General features: G+C 48.1%; 1 protein-coding gene across 1 annotated transcript in view; it reads right to left on the reverse strand.

The window, feature by feature from the left end:
* LOC118787839 (E3 SUMO-protein ligase PIAS1-like) overlaps positions 1 to 17395 on the reverse strand; it is a 28152-nt gene extending 10757 nt beyond the window's left edge. The window contains exons 1-2 of the mRNA XM_036543552.1: positions 17344 to 17395; positions 3739 to 4174 (exon numbers count right to left, since the gene is read on the reverse strand). Of these exons, the coding sequence (XP_036399445.1) occupies positions 3739 to 4174; positions 17344 to 17367 (460 nt within the window). The 5' untranslated portion in view covers positions 17368 to 17395. The remainder of the gene's footprint in view (positions 1 to 3738; positions 4175 to 17343) is intronic.
* Between the last annotated feature and the right edge of the window lie 3593 nt (positions 17396 to 20988).

A 20988-nucleotide genomic window follows, 5' to 3' on the forward strand; every position in this document is an offset into this window, starting at 1 on the left:
GTGCTGTTTAAGAGGCAATTACTCTCTTTTATGGCACAAAACACAAAACAGCCCCACCAATCAAAGCCCAATCAGATGGAACGCGATTGCAGGCCGTCGCCACGGACACCACGTGGTGCCCTCACCCCCCTCCGCAGGTTCAGCGGAACCGCCCGGGGTCCATTTAGAACCTGACGGATGGATTCAAGAAGGCAGAAGTACCTGCATCTGTGCGCCTGCACTCTCAGCGTCAGAGCCGAAAGTCTGCTGCCTGCCTCCTCCATCAGTGCAGGCTAAATATAGCAGCGCAGGCCTGCTTCCACATCTGGACACACAGCGTGTCTGAGGGGCTGAGCTCTCTGCTAAAACCTCATCTCATCTGTGCACACAAAAGCCAGCCCCGAGCGGATATTACTGCTTGGTTTCCTTTAGCGTGGGGTTGAGAGCCTCCTCTGGGCGGGTGGGGGGGGGGGGGGGGGGTTGAAATTAAAACAAATAAAGATTGTGCAACAGCATACCCCCCTCAGAGTCGGGCACAGGGGAACAAATCACAGCAGGAGTTTATTAAACACATGGTCCCTGGCTTTTTTTTGGCATTTTTCCCTTTTTCTCCCAACTACTTGTGATTGCCAAATGCATATCAGTCTCATCCCAGCAAACATCCTCTGTTCAGGAGCAAAGGGTGAGATGAACTCAATCCTCCGATACGCATGCATTCCGATGCGGCTATCTGTCACACTACCAGTTCTGTTCCACGGGGCGCCGAAGCCCAGCGGGAAGCAGACACTGTTTGGAGGAGAGTGTGTCAAAAGAGAACGAGTGGAAAAGCGTCTGTGATGTGATAAGGGGACCGTGGCTAACCTATCCACCCCATCCTCGGTAAAACAAAGCCAATTCTTTCCACTGCTGTGGGCTCCCGGTCATTGTCAATAGAGGACACAACTGGTTTCGAACCACAGTCAAAGGGCTCTATCTGCACTAGGGACAAGCATATTAACTGTCTGAGCCACTCAGGAGCCGCACAATCATTGTATTTAAACTAAATAACTAAATTACACTTGTGTGTGGTGTGTTAGGGGTAGGTGTTGTGTGGTGCGAAGGGGAATGTTGTGCGTGGTGATGTAAGGGGCTGGTTCTGTGTGTGTGTGTGAGGGGAAATCAGGCTGTGTACGGCTCACAGCGCTGTGTTAAAGCTGGCAGTCAGGTCAGGGTGTCTCCAGTGTGTTGTGTAGACCGCGTGCTGACACGGCTCGGCAGACCAACGTAGAAAAATGATTCATCTTAATGAAAACAAAACACAGGATGTTGTGCAAGTCACGCGTGCATACCAATGAAAATTCCTCACAAAGCGCTGATGCCAGCCTCTTCCCAAAGGCCCAAACATCAGCTACATCGCCATGCGCCAGCCCCCTTACCCAGCATGCCTTTCACCCTAACGGGCCGTTTTCACTGGGTTTAAAAAAATATGCACATTCCATCATAGTCAGCGGTGTCTTCTACTCCGCCCGCGCTGTGGGCATGCCGCTTCCTCGCTGATACATGATCGCCCGGCTTGGTCTAATTTCCCTCTTTGCCTCTTGGAAATTTCTGCCTGACCAGGGTAGGAATCCATCACTGACCAGCCCACAGACCTACGCCTAAACTGCCTACGTTACATGATTTGCAGGCAAATTTTGGTTTGGGAGATGTGCAAGTCATCATTTGCAAAGATATGCTTCTGGAGATGCAAAGTCGCTGACAAGAATTCTGTGAGAGAGTGTCACAGTATGACATTTAGAGAGGTCATTACATGCAACGGGCTCTCATGTTTTAATTTAACTCCACGCACATATTTATTCCACATCCTGCTCCTTGTAACTTAATCTCAGTATCCACTCAGGTGGACCAGTTAATGACTTAGGGAGAGCAGAGGATATAGTTTGTACTTTCCATTGCAACAATAGATCTGGTTGTATATTTTCATAGAACAATGAACCTGATTTTACAGTCAAATGAGCAAACAAAAATCAGCCAAAACCAAACACCATCCTCTGATCAAGTCTTCTTTTTGCCTGGCCCCTCCTCCCCCACACCCTGGCCCCTCCTCCCCCTACAGTCTACAAGCCCCCCCTCAGTCCAGTAAATAAAAAAAACTGTCTCAGCCCAAGGCCCAGGCAGTGCTGTCAAAGAGAGAGAGGAAGCAAGAGGAAGCAAGAGGAAGGGGGTGAGCAAGAAAGAGAGAGAGAGAGACACACACACAGATTGAGGCAGGGAGACTGAGAGAACGCAACAGGGAGAGAGGCTGAGGCTGAGAACAGAGAGGAGAGTGAGAAGGACCAAAAAGGAAGACAGAGAGAGATGGTTTCTCTGCATGACAGCCATCCATTACAATAAATCAGGCTCCTTTATTAGTCTCAGAGCTGTCATTACAACAGAGGCCTGTCTCCTCTGTCCAAAGAGTGCCGCCCTCTTCAACTTTATCCTCCTGAATCTACCCGCACGTCAGCTGCATGCGCACATCCCCCACTCCCAATCTCATCTCTGACCTACCCCACCTCTCAGCTCTACAGTGCTCAAAAAACCCACAATGCACCTGGAGATGCCGTGAGAAAGAAAAGCTGTGTGTGTGTGTGTGTGTGTGTGTGTGTGTGTGTGTGTGTGGCAGAAGGACTGTGCTTGTGAACAAGACAGAGATGTACTTCCTATTAGAAAATACAGAAAAGATTACTTCCCAGAATCTGAACATCAGATACCCCAATTTAACATCCTCTCAGACCACAATACAATCTCCATCTTTATTTGGCAGGAAGAACTGACAATCTGCCAGCTATATATGTGTCCACAGCCTTCAGAACTGTGCACCTGTGTGCCTGCTAGTGTGTGCAAGTATGAGTATACGTGTATTATTCTGTATGTGTGTATGTTCTGTGTGTTATTGTGTGTACACCCTTGGTTGCAGCTGAAGAGCAGACACAGTGCTCAAAGAGTAGAGGTCTCTGCCTCAGACGACGTCATTCTTTATGCTAAATTTAGGGAGAAAAACAACAAGGACTGAGCTGAATGCTGTATGAGCCAGTGCAAGCCATTCCCTTCAAATACAGGACTGGGGCAAATTAATCTTCAAGGCTAGACAGGAAGAAGGGCCTAAGATGACAGGTCGGTTGCTTTCTGGATTAGTGGTGGACGGCAAGGTGTGGGGACAGGGCAGGTAGCCAATCAGCTACGTTTTTTAACGAAAGACCACTCAATTGCATGTTCCTACTGCTTTAACATGTAAATGTATGCAAAAACATACACCATTAGATATTCAGTGCACTCATACATATATGGATTTCTGCAAGCACAGAATGCTGGAAAATGTAGCAATTGTGCATAAACTGCATATCCAACTATCTGCACACACGGAAAAAAGCTTGTGCATGGACTATAAGTTAAATTATTCTCATGGTGTTGTTCAGACGCGACAGAATTCTCATCACTGGGTCAGACTGCAACATCACTGACAAAAACATCGACAGACAAAAAACAGTGATGGAATTTGTATCTTTGCAAACAAGCTTGAAACTTCATTCAGTATACAGAACATGGGGCAAGTATGGACAAACAAAAACTAACACTGTAATACAATAATACACACTAAACACCCACACAGCCACAGAATGAATCAGAGAGGCACAAACCCAGACACAAAGGAACAGACTCACAGAAGGACAAACAGAGCCAAGGACAGACAGAAACAAACACAGAGAAACAGGCGGACAGATGGACAGACGGACTCACCCAGGCTGGTGGGTTTGATGAGCTCATCCAGCATGTCGTAGAAAGGCAGTCTCTGCAGTTTGACGTCGGGGTGCACGGGGTGCAGGGTGGAGGGCAGGTGGGGCAGGCCCAGCTCGTGCTTGGGCCCCAGCAGGGAGACGGGCAGCAGGGGCGAGGGGGCGCCGTGGCCGTCGTAGCCCAGCTGGGTGAGGCCCGCCGGCAGGGCGCTGGTGGCGGAGTGCATGCTGGGAAGGGCCAGCTCCGCCGGGGACACCATCTTGGTGGGGAAACGGCGGCGGTAGAGCTCTTTGATTTTCATCTGAACGGCGGGGCTGCAGCCGGCCTTCAGCAAGTGCAGGGCCTTGGCCAAGAGTTCGTGCTTGCGTCCGTGTTTGTTACGCCCGGCGTATCCCAGCAGTACTTGAAGCTCCGAGACGCGAAGGCTCATTACCATTTGCTGTCCTCACCGAGGAGGGGAGGGCGGAGAGGGGGAGAGGGAGGGAGCAGGAGAGAAGGAGAGAGGGAAAAAAGAGAGAGAAAGAGAGGGGTTACGTTTGAATCACTCATCCCCTCTCTGCGGTTTTAGCGGCTCCTCTCAGCTTGCTTTTCATTAACTGCAGCTTGATGGATGCCGTGCCTGGACAGCACAGCCCTGGCTCAGGTCAGCCCACAGGGAGGGCAGGTCACCACGTCAGCGGCTCTGTGAATGTACAACACTGTGCGCAAGCCTCAACACGACCCAGCACACTCCAGACTTATAAAACCAGTCTATGGTGGAGCTTCTAAAACTGCTGAGGTCCAAGAACAGACACTGTATTACTCACCCTACCCCAGTGAAACTCAGAAACAAGCTGGAGGGGGAGGGAAGCTCCATCACAGCTCCATGCACGCACACGCACACACACACACACACACACACACACACACACACACACACACACACACTATCTATAGTATGTGGATGTGAAACATTTCAGATGTCAGAAAATTAAAACTACGCAAAGAGATGAGGGCGCACAAGCCCCCAGTGGAGCCCAGTGGAGCCCGGTGGAGCCCGGTGGAGCCCCCCCCCCAGTGGAGCCCGGTGGAGTCTCCCCCCACCAACTGGTCACACATCGCCTTTCTGACACACATCAAACCACCACACCACTGCAGTTTCAGTGTCAGGCCAGAGTTTCACAGGCGGAATCACCATCCGATTCCCATTCCATACTTAACCACAGAGATCGTTACAGATGTGCCAGTTTGCCTGAATATCACAGAGATTTTTACAGACATGCCAGTTTGCCTGAATATCACAGAGATCTTTAGACATGCCAATCTGCCTGAATATCACAGAAATGTTTACAGACACACCAGTTTGCATGAATATGACAGAAATGTTCACAGACACCCTGGTTTGCCTGAAGATCACAGAGTTCTTTACAGATATGCCAGTTTGCAAGAATATCACAGAGATGTTTACAGACATGCCAGTTTGCATTAATATCACAGAAATGTTTACAGACACCCTGGTTTGCCTGAATATCACAGAGCTGCTTAGAGCCACGCCACTCTGCCTCTGTGGAAGCTCTGGAGGTGACCACAACGTTCATGACACATAGCGCAAACGCGCTCGGCCAGTCAGAAGGCCTTCTTCTACAATAAAGCCTCGCTAGCCCACACACTGCCGCTGATGTCATCACCCGTGTGACCCCGGCACTGACTCACGTCTGAGCACTGGGTATCGTGTTTCCAGCACAGCTGTAGAGCAGCGCAGTAAACACCGCTTTAATCGCTGCACGGTAAACTTGCGTCACGAGCCTGAGCAGGAACAAACTGGTTCTCTGAGCAATCATCTCCACATGTTGCCGTTAAAACAAAGTGAAAAATGCTCGTATACAGAGCTGTCCCAGAAAGGGGGGATTTCACCTTGAGAGACCGCTCTCAGAGCAGTGCTCACGCAGGGGAGAAAGTGGGTACCTGGCTGCAGAACCGTAAGGCGGGGGATTCGCACTCCAGGTGGGAGACTGCTCCTCACCCCTTGAGCTAGGCGTTAAATGTGAACATCTCCTGTAACATATCCCAGTTCTATAAAAGAACATCTGCTTAGCGTATTTACTATGAGTTGGGATGGAGCTTTGAAGCTTTGTATGATTACCTCAGCTTTCAAGCCACCCCCACCCCCCACCAACATGGGCGGTGGGGCTATTTAAAAAACCGAGCCAATCAGAGACATGTGATCGCTCCCTCCAAGAAGGAACTCTGCAGTAAAGCCAGCCTGGACAGGAAACAGCCCTTGCTCCTTCCAGCAGGTGGGCAGCTGTAATCCTCCCATAAACCCCTGGAGGAGGAAGACATGATGGCTGCAGGACCACCACCCTGGCTCTCTCCATTCACTCCCCCAACGCCCACGTCTTACTGTTACTCTTCCAAAACAAGTCTTCTATCAGTGAAAAGCAGGCATTTCATGGACATTTTTATGGTTTTCAATGATGAATGGTTAAAAGGTACGAAGACATTCATTGCAGAACTAATTAGACACTCGCTACTGAACTAATTATTGCCCCCGACGTTCAGGAGCGCTTGCTTGTGTAAGGTGGCTGCAGTATTGCGTTGTCAGAGACAAATGGAGCAGAGCGTGCACAAGGCACGATCTTGGCTACATTACCTTTACTTTGGGGGGGATTTGGCAGCCTTGGTTTTCAACAAAATAAGCAATCTGCCTTCAGTTGGCTGCTTGCTTCAATCAGAAAACAAAGCTGCATCACAAGACTTGTTCCAGCCAGAACATTTGCATGATTGGAACTGCAGATCAAGGCAGAAACTACAGCAGGTACCTATGAAACAGCAAGCTTTTGACCAACGTGAAGCCAAACTAATCTATCACGCCGTTTGTCACCTACGTGATACAGAAGATGATAGGCAGATTTGGCAGACGTCAACTGCCAAATGACAAAGGGCTTTTTTATTACATGAAACCACTGTGACTGAGGTCATAAATGCACCTCCGCCCCTTCCTTCCCCTCCAGTCAGGTATAGCTGGGGGCGGAACCCACCCACCCAGGTATCACTTGAGTGAGAAAGGTCTGTGGGGGGGGGGGGGGGGCGGGTGGTTTCAGAGCTCTTTCTGCACCCTTCCCAGACACCCCCTCTCTCACCAGCATCGGATTTGGACTCAGGTCTGTTATCTCTACACGTCTGCAACATCCATAGAACAAAGGAAGAGCAGCCACTATTCAGCCTGGGAGAACACTGAAGGACACACCTATGGTACAAAGTAAGCAGACTTTATCATAGTATATCATGGTATATACTGCCGGTATAACTACAGGTTATAACTACCTGTCTCGCCTCACCCACATGATCAAGAGTACAAAACAGTCACATTATAGAATCATTATAGAGTCACGTTTCTCTGTAACCTTTGTGCCAGAAGAGTAGGTCCTGATACAATAAACACACCTTTTAGCATCGAACATTTTTCCTTCACTTCATTATTCTACTGTCTGACATGGCTACAATGAGCAGACTGGGAGCCCCCACAATGGACCTGTGCTGCTTATTGTAAAACATGAAGGAAAATGTTATTCTACACTGTGCTAAGCTATCCTACTGCACGTTGTACACGCTCATAGCGGTTTCCATTCAGACTGGAGTCATGTTTTCTCTCCATATGACAGGTGTATTTTTCAGTATCCGGGAGGATGAGCACACAAGCGAGCCCTGGGGCAGCAGGCATGTGGCCCGAGCCCGGCTGCCCCCGGGGGCCGGTATCTGCCGAAAACACACAGCAGCAGCGGAGCGCCGTGGCAGCAGCTGCCGGCAGGCTGCCCCGGGCCCGCAGAGAGAGGCCGAGCCCTGGCTGCTGCTGGGAAGCAGAGGGCCCATCTGCCGTTGCAGGGCAGCCCTTCTGTCTGCATAGCCAAACCCGCATGCTGCAGTCTGCGCAGACCTGCAGGAGAGAAGGGTGGCAAAGTCAGCCTGAGCCGGGGGCTAAGAGCAGCAAGGGGTAACTACAGCAGTCATCAAAGAGCAGCAGTGGGTAACTACAGGGGTCAGTACAGAGCAGCAGGGGGGAACTAGAGCTTTCAGTAAATAGCTGCAGGAGCCACTATAGTGGTCAGCAAAGCAGTGAAAAGACTGGGAAAATGGGAGCAGCAGGGGGATGGGTGGCGTGAGGACCAGTACTGGGGGGAGGGGAGGAGTATGGTGGAGTGCAGGAGGGTTAAGGGTCAAGGGTCAATACTTTCATCTGTGACAAAAGAGAAAAGCAAGGCTTGAGTACTCCACTACGCTCATATTTCCCTTCACCTGAGATCAGGGCTGCTTTACACAGCACAGGTCCGACTTCCCACCTAAGCGTCTCCATCGACCTCAGCACTGACCACCTACTGACACTACACTGCACACCTAAAACGGCAGAATTTTTACCACTCGCTGTGCTTCTATGCCCACATTGATTTCATGTCCGTATCACAACAAAATAATGGCAGCGAGATGATGGAAAGCTGCTGGCATTTTGCTGGGAGGCAATGCAATGCGAAACAGGTCATCAGTGCTCAGATACCGCGCACAGCCTAATACTACAGAACTGCCTCAAACGGAATGCACTCACAGTTCCTATCTTTACAATCCCGAGACTCACACACAGGCACACACACACCTTTACAGATTCAGTGCAACATCTTCAGTATCTGCAGTTTACTTGTTTGTGCTGACAGAGTACCGCAGACATCTCTTAAGTCTCAGAAGTCTCTAGTCTTCCTTAAAGGGCAAGTCTAAACATTCTTTTCTGCCTCTGAAAAATAGGACCTTGGGCGTCCCAAGAGACCAGTACTGCTCCAGCCCTGTTCTGGCCCCACCGTGTCACATTTCAGAGCTACGTTTGGGTTTTCCTGTAAATACGATGCAACCAGGTTTGCGTGGGCTAGCCTGTGATACTGCTGACTGACTTCTGTCCTGGTGTATCAACATCACATTCTCCACACTGAACTGGACTGGCCTCACCTGCCTCAGGTAATTCAGTAGTGACCCCTGTGAGGGACCAAAACGCAGCTCAGATGCAGGACTCCAGCCTGCCAATCAGGACTGGGCCCTGTCTCTGCATGCGTGGTTAAGCCTCCAGGTCTCTGCTGCGCGCAACACCAACGCAACATTTCTCTGCAATCCCGCCACCCCCAGCGCCGCACGCCTGCATGCGGGCTGCGCCGGCGCGCCATGGCAACACGTCCACGGCAACACGTCCACGGCACGATCATACACGCTTTTCCTGTAAAGCACCAGCAAGGTGCGCGTTAAGGCTACATCCATTCAGATTAGTCACGGAACATTTTTAGCAGCACTGCGCACCGAGGTATCACTCGCTGAGGTCGCGTTTCGCAGCTGAAAGGTGGAAACAAACAGTCGTAATGTCCTCCTCGCATGATTCAGCTGATGCTATAGCCTGCTAAGTGTCTCACTATCCACTCAGAGAGCAAGACAGACAGGCAGACAGACAGAAAGATGGGCAGTCACACCACATTCAGATCTGTGGAACCTGATGTCCTTCCTTCTGATCAATAAAAAGCGAAACAAACAGAACTGTGGATAACACACTAAGCACAATTTCAATTCAGTTCCTCCAGTTCAATTCCAGAACTACCAAAGTCCCATAAATTCCAATTTCCAACGCTCTCTATTCAAATTCCATGCATTTCGTGTGTATTAAGCGCATCCTGTCCCAGTTACACTTAATTCACATCATTACAAATTATGCCATCATTTAAATACACAAGAAATGCACAGCAGAAATAACTGGTTTGCTCAGAAAATGTTTGCCATTAGGAACCTATCTTCTGGAAACAAGAAACGGAATCAAATTGAGTGAATAAAAAAATGTGCTGTGAATTGACAATACAGAGGGGTAGCTGGGGGTGAGCGAGCTGTTGCTAGGATACGAGCGGCAAGGAGAGGGGGAGGCAGAGCGAAGCGTCTCCTGGTGAAGTTTCTCCTCTCTCTCGCAGACGCTGCTGTTTACTGACACAGAGCGGGAATGACGGCTGGGCAACGGCTCTTTTTTGACTGGAACTGAGGGAACGTGAGCGCGCGTATCGCCGCTCTCTGCTGCCCCACGAAGCCAGAGGGACAGGGAGGCGTCGATCCGAACCCGGCTGCGCGCAGGTTCAGCTGGGGTTCACTCACACTTGCATTTCCTGCTGGTATACTGTACCACAGCTGGGCGGAGAGAGATCAAAGATCACTTTCCCCATACGAAATGTGCTGCAGCCAATCTCGGGGGGGGGTGTAAAGGTACAGACATCTTATTATAAAGCAGCATTATAATCAATTATGCTTCTGCAACTGCAAGAAAATGCACAGGGCTCCTTAATGTATAGCTGCAACTTACATACAAGGACCTGCTGGTCTAAGGAGCCTTTCTGAAATCTGTAATCTCAGTTGCACTGTATTGATAGCTGTTGTCAGGGGGCGGGGGGTGTGGGAGGTGGCTGACCACTGATCCTGCCAGAAGGAATACGGGGTCTGGTGTACCTGCAGAAATTCAATAAAAACAAAAAAGGCAACATTCTGGCTGCTCCGAGCCGACGCGCCACATTCCAGGTATGCTAGAATACGGCCATGAGAACAAAGCCCTGCTCTATGACCAGCGGCGCGTCTTGCACACAGTCGCAAACAGGAAGCCTGTGGACCACACTGCTCAGCTACTGAGACTAAAATAAACATATGAAACCGAGCGTCGGCCCCTCTCTCCTGAGGCAAAACGAGGGGATCTCCAGCCTCGCTTTCACACATCACATCACAACACATCATGACACCAGTGCATTCTCAGCAAAAGTCCTCCGAGCATCCTTTCAGAGAGGGAAACGGAGCTCCTTCCACTACAGGAGTGGCATGCTTACACCCGAACATCATACTCACACACACACACATACACACAACCCCATGCAACAGCAGACACACACGCGTGCACACATACACACAGACACTCATAGGCACATGCACGCACAGGCACTCACACACGAGTCCTGCTTCATGCTCTAATCGCTCATTAACCCCTGCACGGCCCTGAACAAGGCCAGGTGCACTTACTCACTGAGCAGAAACACTGTGTGCCTCTCTCACCACTCATTTATGGCTTTTCAGTCTGCTAATAAGACCCGGTGGGTCGATGGTGAGCCAGCTCAAACAGGCTGCTAAGCCCACAAATAAAAGCTACTGTCTGGCTGGAGGTAACCTGCCGAGCGGAGGGCAAGGTATCCATCTCCTCTCCTCCTCCGTATCCCTGTACACCCATCCATCCTCTATATCCATCCTTCCCTGCATATCCATCCCTCCATCCCTGTACACCGTCATCCCCTGCATATCCATCCCTCCATCCCTGTACACCGTCATCCCCTGGATATCCGTCCCTCCATCCCTGTACACCGTCCTTCCCTGGATATTCCTCCCTCCATCCCTGTACACCCATCCTTCCTTGCATATCCCTCCCTCCATCCCTGTACACCGTCCTTTCACAGACAAGCCCCTGCCTCGCTGCTTACTTCTGGAGCTCACTGGCTTTTTACTGCCTCATGCAAAAGAAAAAAAAAACGGCATTTCCATTTCCTGTTTTCACAGTGCCATGTCAAGGCGGTGCGAAACGACAACAAAGACAGGGGAGACGCGACAGTGTGGGGCCACGAGTGCCTTTCCCACATAAAAGAGGCTGTTTAAATCCATGGCCTCAGCATGTCCTGACCTTTCAGGTGCCTTACAGAAACCCCACCGCCGCAGAAGGATCGGGTGGGCAGGTATCGACAGCTCGCTAAGCCAGCTGTTTGCATCTGAAACACCTCCGAACAGACACATTAACTCCAGACAGCCTCGCCCTACCGGAGGCTTTGAGCATTCTGCTAAAATGGCCTCTCCACTTCTCTTTGTTCCTATGGTTACAGTGGGGCCACAGTGATCAGACAGTCAAATATAAAAAAATCTGTTCTTTTTCTGTGGTGCCGGTGCATTTTTGACTACACCAACAGCTTCATTGCTACTTCTGCGGTTTCTGTTACCTGAAATGATGCTTTTCAGGTGTCTTTATTTTGAGCAATGCCCTGCATGCCATCAGACACAAGGTTGTGACCCTGCCCACACCGGGCTACAATGCCATTCAATGGAAAATGTAAATAGGGGTCAAATTTCACAAAGGGTTCCGAACATTCTCAAATTTCTCTGTGGAAAACTACCAGGTGTTAAAATTGAGGAGATTTTACCATCCTAGTACTGAGGGATGTCTGCTCAGGTATTGTGTGTGAAACTGAACCAGGCTGGGGGTTCGTGTAGCAGGGAGAAACCAAACTGAGCTGGGCGTTTACGCAGCAGGCAGAGGCCAAACCAATCAGAGGGAGAAAGCTGCACAGCGACAGCGAATGGGGGTAAAGGTGCATGGTAAACACCAATGGCTGTGCTGGAATGCAGGTTTTTCTTACCTGTTGGTTTAGAAATGGCATCAAGGCCCATAAAACAACTCATCATAGGCTCACAGCCTGACAGCACAGGGTGAATTTCAGTGCTGGTGAATGACTGAGATCATCAGAGCTAAGGTGCACAGAGCCCGACTACAGAGGCATGGGCTCTCAGCGCTTCCTGTCTGGCTGCTGAAAGCCATGCGTCGGCGAGCGTGCATGCCGTCACACGTCGCCCCGTCGTGCCAGGACACGCCCGGCCGCAACCCGAAGCAGCGCAATACAGCGCGAGGCCAGATGAGGCTGAGGTTGCCATGACAGCTGGGCAGCTGCATTGCAAAAGGCTAGCAAACAGCACACCCCCCCCTCTACCTCACCCCCCCCCATCTGAGATAATGAGGAATTCATGTCATTTAAAGATTAACCCAGCCTCCATCTCTGCCATCAGGGCTCCATGCAGACGGCTAATGGCAGAGGCCCGGGGCGGCGTGGCGGAGCAGGGTTCTCATTACCGCACCCTCACAAGAGCGGAGCGTTACAGGGCTGAGCGTGAGCAGCTGGGAGGCTCCTCCCTCTCCCCACAGGACAGGAAGGAAGGCAGGCCCTGCGTGTCGGACTTTCCCACCTTATCTGCCGCGCGTGAGAAAGCTGCGATTTTGGAGGAAGTGCTGCAGAATGTTGCGGTTTCAGAGCGGAACTGGCTTACACCATCAGACGCACGCTGGACTGGGGCTGCGCACCCACTCTTCCGCTGAAAATCACAGAGGAACCAGCTACCCGAGCATGTTACACAACACTAACACATGGACCAACCCTGACACCAGCACCAGCACATGGACCAACACTAACACCAACCACAGCACGTGGACCAGCACCAGCACATGGACCAGCACAAGCACCAGCACATGGACTAACACAAGCACCAGCACATGGACCAGCACAAGCACCAGCACATGGACCAACACTAACACCAACCACAGCACGTGGACCAGCACCAGCACATGGACCAACACAAGCACCAGCACCAGCACATGGACCAACACAAGCACCAGCACCAGCACATGGACTAACACAAGCACCAGCACATGGACTAACACAAGCACCAGCACATGGACCAACACAAGCACCAGCACATGGACTAACACAAGCACCAGCACATGGACCAACACAAGCACCAGCACATGGACCAACACAAGCACCAGCACATGGACTAACACAAGCACCAGCACATGGACCAACACAAGCACCAGCACATGGACCAACACAAGCACCAGCACATGGACCAACACAAGCACCAGCACAAGGACCAACACAAGCACCAGCACCAGCACATGGACCAACACAAGCACCAGCACAAGGACCAACACAAGAACCAGCACCAGCACATGGACCAACACAAGCACAAGCACCAGCACCAGCACCAGCACATGGACCAACACAAGCACCAGCACATGGACCAACGCCAGCACACAGACCAACATCAGCAGCAGCACATGGACCAGCACAAATACACAGGCTAACACTAGCATGGGCCAGCAGCAGCATGTGGTCTGACAAAGGCACCCCCTCTTCGAAAACAAGGTTTCACAACCAGGAAAAACCTCTTAACATATGACACACATTTCTGCAAACTTGGGTGCACATCAGAGGAAGGCGTGACAGCAAGAGTGAAACGAAACACACTCAAGAGGGACGGGCCATTTCCCAGAGACACCTGCTGCTCCTGGCCAGCTGTACGTCCCATCACGGGCTCCGAGAACACATCAAACATTCACGCATTCACGTGGTGACCAGAGAGTCTTCCCCTTCCGGCTGTCCAAAGCCGCTGCTTGTGTGAGAAGCACGCACCTCTGGACTCAAACGCCCCGCGTTTCCTACCCGCGCGCTCCAGGTAAGCCCCGGCCTGGGTGGAAACGCACCTGCCTCTCGGCCTGCTCTCTGACACCATCCTGAACGCAGCCAAGAGGCGAACCGAGGCGTCTGCCAAAAAACAAACAGCACTGCGCAGCCAGCGAAAGGCCTTCGCTTTCTGTTTTATTGCATTACAGTGAGGAACTTTACAAGTAGAGCAACAGCCAGAGATTTTTCCTTGAGAGAAGGAGGTGCTTTCTGCTCTCTCGAACAGCGCTGCCCAGCAGCTGTAAGAAACTGGAAACTATTTGGGGGTTTCGCTATGAATGATTCCTTCATTTTCAAGCTTTCACACACAGGCTACCGGCAATAGGATGCGTACACTGAACCTCCCAAATTCACAAACACTACTCCGTCACTCTGCAATGCAGGAATGGCAGGAGACTCCTGGCTGTGCTGTAATGGCTTTGGGGGTCAGGATTACCTGGAGAGGTTTAACACAAACATACCATGCCATCTCGAGCCACCGTGAGCCCACCTGTGCCTGGATGTTTCATAACATCATAACGACACCGATTTAAGACCCACTCGCAGTGCTGAGATGGTCAATCATTTGAACAGGCCCGGGCAGCCCCGGTCAAAGGTCACATTGCACAACAGCGTTGCTTTCTCTTACAAAACATAAAGGACCACGACCATGCGACCTGAATCCTCTCTGCCATGTATACTGACACACGCTTGTCTGCTGAAGGCCATCAGCAATAACTTTCAATGAGCAACACAAACACCTAGATGTTCATTTCTGAACAAGGGTTGAGCCTTTTGTTCTGGGAAGCTCCACAGATATATTTACCTTTTTCCAATAGAATTTTTGAGTTAGGAGTCTGAGTTAGGACTCAACATCTCCTATCTGTTTAACTGCAAAGGAATCATAACATGCAGCTCTAAAGCCTGGCTGCACACAGAAACACCACCCTGTTCATAAAATATAACTCTACAGCTCAGTTCTGCACACAGAAACACTTCTCCGTTGCCCAGTCAACATATCATTACAGCCTGACCAGCAGATCTCACACCCACAGAGTGGTCACACAACACAGTGCCTGGACCAAGAGCAGTGCACACACTGCCCACTCCACTTCTCACCCCCTGCCCACATCACTATTCACACACTATAAAGTACCATACTCACCCACTGGCCATTCCTCTACTCACACATCACCCACTTCACTACTGACCTAGTATTCACATCCCCACTCACCTATTACCCACTCCACTATTTGCCACCTTAACATGCCCTTCCCTCTCCCCAACCCCCCTCCAGCTTTGCTCTAATCCACCATGCTGGCTAATACATGGAGGAAGGTGACAAGAGAACTGGGTTTGAAACCAGAGAATTGCAGGATCAAATCCCATGTGTGTCACTGCACCCTCATACAAGGTATTTAACCTTACTTGCTTGAACAGGTGTAGTAATTAATGGATACTACATACAACAGTGTATGCTCTATAGACTAATCAAATAAATAGCAATGAAATAATGAAATGAACCCAAACAGCACACACCCTGGACCAGACTATCTGAACCTCAGCCTCTTTTGCAAGGAGGTTGATTTTTTTTGTTTTTTGTTTGAATGGGAAGAGACAGCAGTGCCTCTCTGACCCCAAGCCACACACTGTGACCAGCCCTTACCACATTTAGACACTCGTGAATACTACAACGCTGACCTATTCGACCGGCCACTCCACTCCCATACCTGGTAATCTTATCCAAATCCATATTGCAAATATCTGCAAAATTTCAGCTTTGCCTTACTGTCATTTCACTGTTTTTTCACTCATAAATACATTATTAGGACAGACCATCAGCAGTAATCATTTAGCAACAACCTTCAAGCATATAACATAAGTTCATGGATAAAACATGCACAGTACGCTTATTCCTTGAAATGGCTTAAAAAAAGATTTATCTGGAAAACCACAGAGAAATATATTCAGCCAAAGACACAATCGAAACTTTGGCAAGAGGATATTTAGAGCGTTTGCCAACGGGTCTGCAGACTCGGGGACATGCGCTGACACACACGCATGCTCTCGCGTGCGAATACGTTCGCTTTGCCGTTTCTACTGTCCTGCAGTGACAGCCACACGGGCTTTGGGAGACTTTCCCAGCCTGTCAATTACCCGCAAATGACTCATAAGTAATCTCCTAATGCTGCACATGCATACGAACAGCAACAGAACTGCACGACAGGCTAAATTAATACACACATTATCTGTGCCTTTTCATGATCTTATCCAGTAATGGAATTTCGGGGAGCTCCCTCTTGCTTTTTGTAAAATAACGCAGTTAATAAATACATGTTTTCTAATGTTTTGAAAATTTAGAGCCTCCACAGGTTCTTAAAAAAGCCTGGTCACAACTGCGGTAACTAACTGACAGACGCTTTCAACGCACATGTTCCAATCCACGCCGGCAATTTTTTCGGCGTCGAAACTGTAAACATTCTTGATAGCTGGCTGACCGGCTAGCCGGGTGTCATAATAGGAATCTATCAACAAAAGAACCTGCCCTCGTCTAGCTGTAACGGTGTCATGAAATTAATGACAACAAACCATTTAAATGTCTAATTCACCCTACAATCCACGACATATCTCAAGAGCAGTCACCTGCTTCGGTGTCAATCGCTTGACTGGATACAGATTATTCTAGCATCCGATCACACTACTTCCACCTATAACTAGCTTATTAGCTAACCAACTAGCCAATTCAAACTGGCACGTTAGAACCAGTGCAGAATTTAATATTTCCCGGGAACATTTTATTCGGACCTAATTGTATCAGAATTGTCGGCGAAAGGCTGAAAGCGACCCGGCCAGCTGAGCACTCGGCTGGACTTGCATCGAGCTACCCCGTCTAACCATCGCTGTTTCTGGCTTGACAGAGACGTTACCACCGCCCGCTGTCCGGGCTGGCATTGTTATCCATCCTCTTGCTACTAATCTCGCTAGCTACACCGGGTGACCATCACACCGTAGCTGCAGGCTACTTTCTCCGCTCGATTGATGTTCGTTCCCCCAGGGTGCAGGTATAAGCCTGTATTTAAGCAAAATATCTGCCCACTGGCTCGCTACGAAGCCGAAGAGTCTCAACATCAACAATAACATGTTTAGATTCCACAGCAATCGCATTGAAGTAGCCACCGCTGTACTTCGACTTCCGCCCCGCGAAAGGAACGCGCATCCTCACCTAATCACGTTTTCAGTCGTTTTCTAGACATTTGGGAGTACGTGAACGCGTAATATAACGATTATTAAGCGACAATATCAATCGTGATTAAGAGCTGCGCTTTACCTTCAGTTCCGCACTCTCCGCCATCTTGTTACTCTTGGCGCAGGCGTGATCAACCCCCCGCACGTGAGGAGGACGTTCCGCACGCTGACGCACTCGCGCAGACCCTCAGCGGCCGCTTTCGGCCGGTGGCGCTGTTTCCACCGGCGCAACGCGTATCAATGACCTTCCAACGCTGTGAAGATTCAGCTTCACAACTGAGAGTAAAGTGGAGTAATTCAACAATCAGGGTTCATTAGTTTATAAAATCTACAATTTACCTTACAGGACTCCTTATTGAACATTTTGACCCTCGGAAAGAGAAAATGCAGCATGGGAAATTGTACCCACATTGTACTTGCACCGCAATGACAAGCCTAACTGGCGTGAAATACCTGTGCTTGTCATTACACGCCTTATATCCCCATTGTCTTTTGATGCACTAGATCAGTTATTTGGTGATTAATTATTTGTGGGTTGATGTTGTAGTTTGATATTTGTTGGTTGAAACTAAAGTTGTTGAAAACTGCGAAATTTGGTTATCACCAACTGAAGACATGAAATGGTACCTTGTTCCAAAAAAGTGGTAATGGTACCTTGTTCCAAAAAAGTAAGAAGATGTGAATAAATTTTTAATAAATTAGAGATAAATTAAACAATTGGAACCAGGTATTTTAATACATACCCAAGCTGAGGAACTTCCCACTGCCTGAAACGTGTGTCATAAAGAATAAATTCTCTACCAACGGATTGGCTAATGGTAGATATGATTTTCTAATGAAACAGACACGATTTCCTTAAAAATAAAACATTTTGTTCCCATTTTTCAATGTTTTGACATTACCCAGCACTTTTGACCTTATCTTAAAACCACACATGGTTATCAATCCTGAACAGAAGGGTGGGCCCCAATGAGCCTTGAGATTACAAAAGTTGTGTCACCCCCATTTACTCATGTTACTTCTCAAATTTAAGTGGCCTCTTGTGCTTTAAAAAGTTTGGTTAAAATATCTGTCAGCTTCCTTTTCCTACTAGGCAAGTGTAACACATGAAAGGGCAAGTAAAACACATTTTATCACCAATTGGTGCTGTCTTTCCCGACTGCAACAGCTAATGCAGCAACAAACCAGTATTAAACAAAATGTAAACTAAAACAGTACAAAAGAGAAAGATCCATAAAAATGACTTTCTGAACCCCATATGACATCTGATTTAACCTCAACTGAGCTAACACAGTGCGCACATAATCACATTCTATTGCACATAAGCAAACTCACAACTTTTTGTGAATTGTAATAGTAGGATACAAAATATACCTCATAATTAATGCTTCACCTCATCTGCCATTTTGCACCATCCTTACCTTTGTCAAGAGATTAATGAATGAATGAATGGATGGATGGATGGATGAACAAACCATTCAATCAACCAACAAATCAATCGATAATTACTTACTCAAAAGCTTTTCATGATTGAACTGTCAGACACAATGAAGGAACAAAGGCTAGAGACAGAAAGGCCAAAGTTAAATTGCGTATTTTAAGACAAAAGCTTGATAATGAAAAAAAAACATTGTGTTTCACTGCGTTCATGCTCATAATATATACCATCATGAAGAAAAAAAATACAAATAGTAAAAAGAAACATAAAACAACTAAGAGTACATTGTGCTATATTGATTACATTTTAGATATAACCTTTATCAGTTATAGGCTATAATTATGGCCACATACATTCTACATAAATTGTGGCCAAGGAATGCAAATAAACATAGATAATACTGAATGAGTAATTCAGACAGAGAAATAATTTGTGCAGTTAATACACATGTATTGGGTAATAATTTCAGAGCAGTTCAGTTGTCACAAGCAGCAGTGACGACAGGGTTTCTGGGTTTCTAGCCAGGACCTCTTCAGCGTTTTACTAGGCTAGATGAGAGCAGTTAAAGTGCGACTCCCTTTGTGCTGTCTGACACAAAGGCATAACTGTATGAAAGTCCAAAGAGGGGAAAAATAACGTGTCTCTGGGTCATTCGGTCACCTCACCTACGCGCCTGCTTTGCGAATGGGAATGATTGACGTTTGATTTCTGCGCTTTACTTTGTGTGGAGACAGCGGTACGGAAGTGCACTGCACTGTCACTCCACATGGCCGAACACATTGCTTTAGTAGCCTTAATTATTTCGCAGCGAGACAAAAAGGCCGATAATCTGTATACTTTCCTTTTTCCTTTTCTATGTTGGAAACGCAAACAATAAACGGACACACAACGAACACTATTCAAATAGTTATTTTAATCAAAACATTTGTGTGAACAAGAATCCGATTGGATGACTGACGTTTTCTAGAAGTTGCCAGTAGGCAATACATTCTCTACGTCCACTTTTGGTTTAGTAGGGCCATATGTGGTACCACCCACCAGATGTCGCTCTGGTGTTTTAAATAAGGGTTTAATGCATTAAATGAAATTGAATACCGAGTGTAATGCATCTTACACCAGCGTTTATATTTTTAAAATTTTCGTAACATAATAACATTGGATTATTATTTTCATTCAACTGCAATTCAATTTAAGAAATGTACAGTTGATTTAGTACATGACCAATGAATAAATGCCTGCATGATGTAGGGCTTCTCGACAGCAATTGATGCTTATATTTCACCTCAGCGAGGCCTAAAAATTCAAGAAAAAACGGGTCTGAAGTCCGAGCACATGACTGTGCCTGATGTAGGCTGTCTTTCCTACACCAAATCCGACCTTAGGTCACAGACGGGCTGGGTGTTCCGGTCGCGGCTCCATCGCTATTCCAACGCGATCGGAGCGCGTGGCATTCGGCGACCGGTAGCGGTATAGAAGCTGTGGGTTTGCGGCGTGGAGTGGCGTGGTCAATTTCCACAGTGTTTGTGCTTCATATGTTTTCAAGGTATGGCCCAATATGAATATTTTCTATAAGGGTCCTTGTGGAAGAAAAGGTTAGGTGAGATATAACCATAATCTATAAAAGGTGTGTTTAAGCAAAAAAAAAAAATCCCTATCATAGGCTGTCATTCATGTATTTTTTTCAATCTTTTCTATTTTTCTTTTTTTTCCTATTTTCACTTTTCGGATGGACGGCAAAGACTAATTCATGAATTTGACCCTGAATGGGCCTGAATGGGCCTCATGACCCTGAATTTGAATGTCACTATATGAATAATCACCATCTACTGTGTTTTAGGATTGAACCAGAATGGTCAGCTGCATTCTGCCTTCCTGCCCTGGCAAAACATGACTTAGTTGGATTTATTCCCTACTTCTTCCAAAAGGTCCTGAGAGGGGTTCAGTGTCAGATCAGATTGACGCAACCTATGAATAAGAACCACCCTGACCGCATTTATTATTATTATTATTATTAGTAGTAGTAGTAGTAGTAGTAGTAGTGGAAATAAAACAGTGCACACTTAACTTTGAGCAAATTATTAAATACAAGTTTAGAATTCATACACGTTTGTGTTTTTCAGCATTCGTCGAACTCGATGTTATGTAAGTAAAACTTGCTACAATAGGCTACTCGATGCTTTGGACAAGTTGCATTGTGCTTAGACTGAATCTGACCCATAGGCAGGCTACTCAAAATAGTCATGAAGTATCGTCGTCTCTGCGCGGCATAATACAGCCAAGTACTGATAA

The sequence above is a fragment of the Megalops cyprinoides genome, chromosome 13 (assembly GCF_013368585.1).
Source record: "Megalops cyprinoides isolate fMegCyp1 chromosome 13, fMegCyp1.pri, whole genome shotgun sequence".
Classification (NCBI taxonomy): Eukaryota; Metazoa; Chordata; class Actinopteri; order Elopiformes; family Megalopidae; genus Megalops; species Megalops cyprinoides.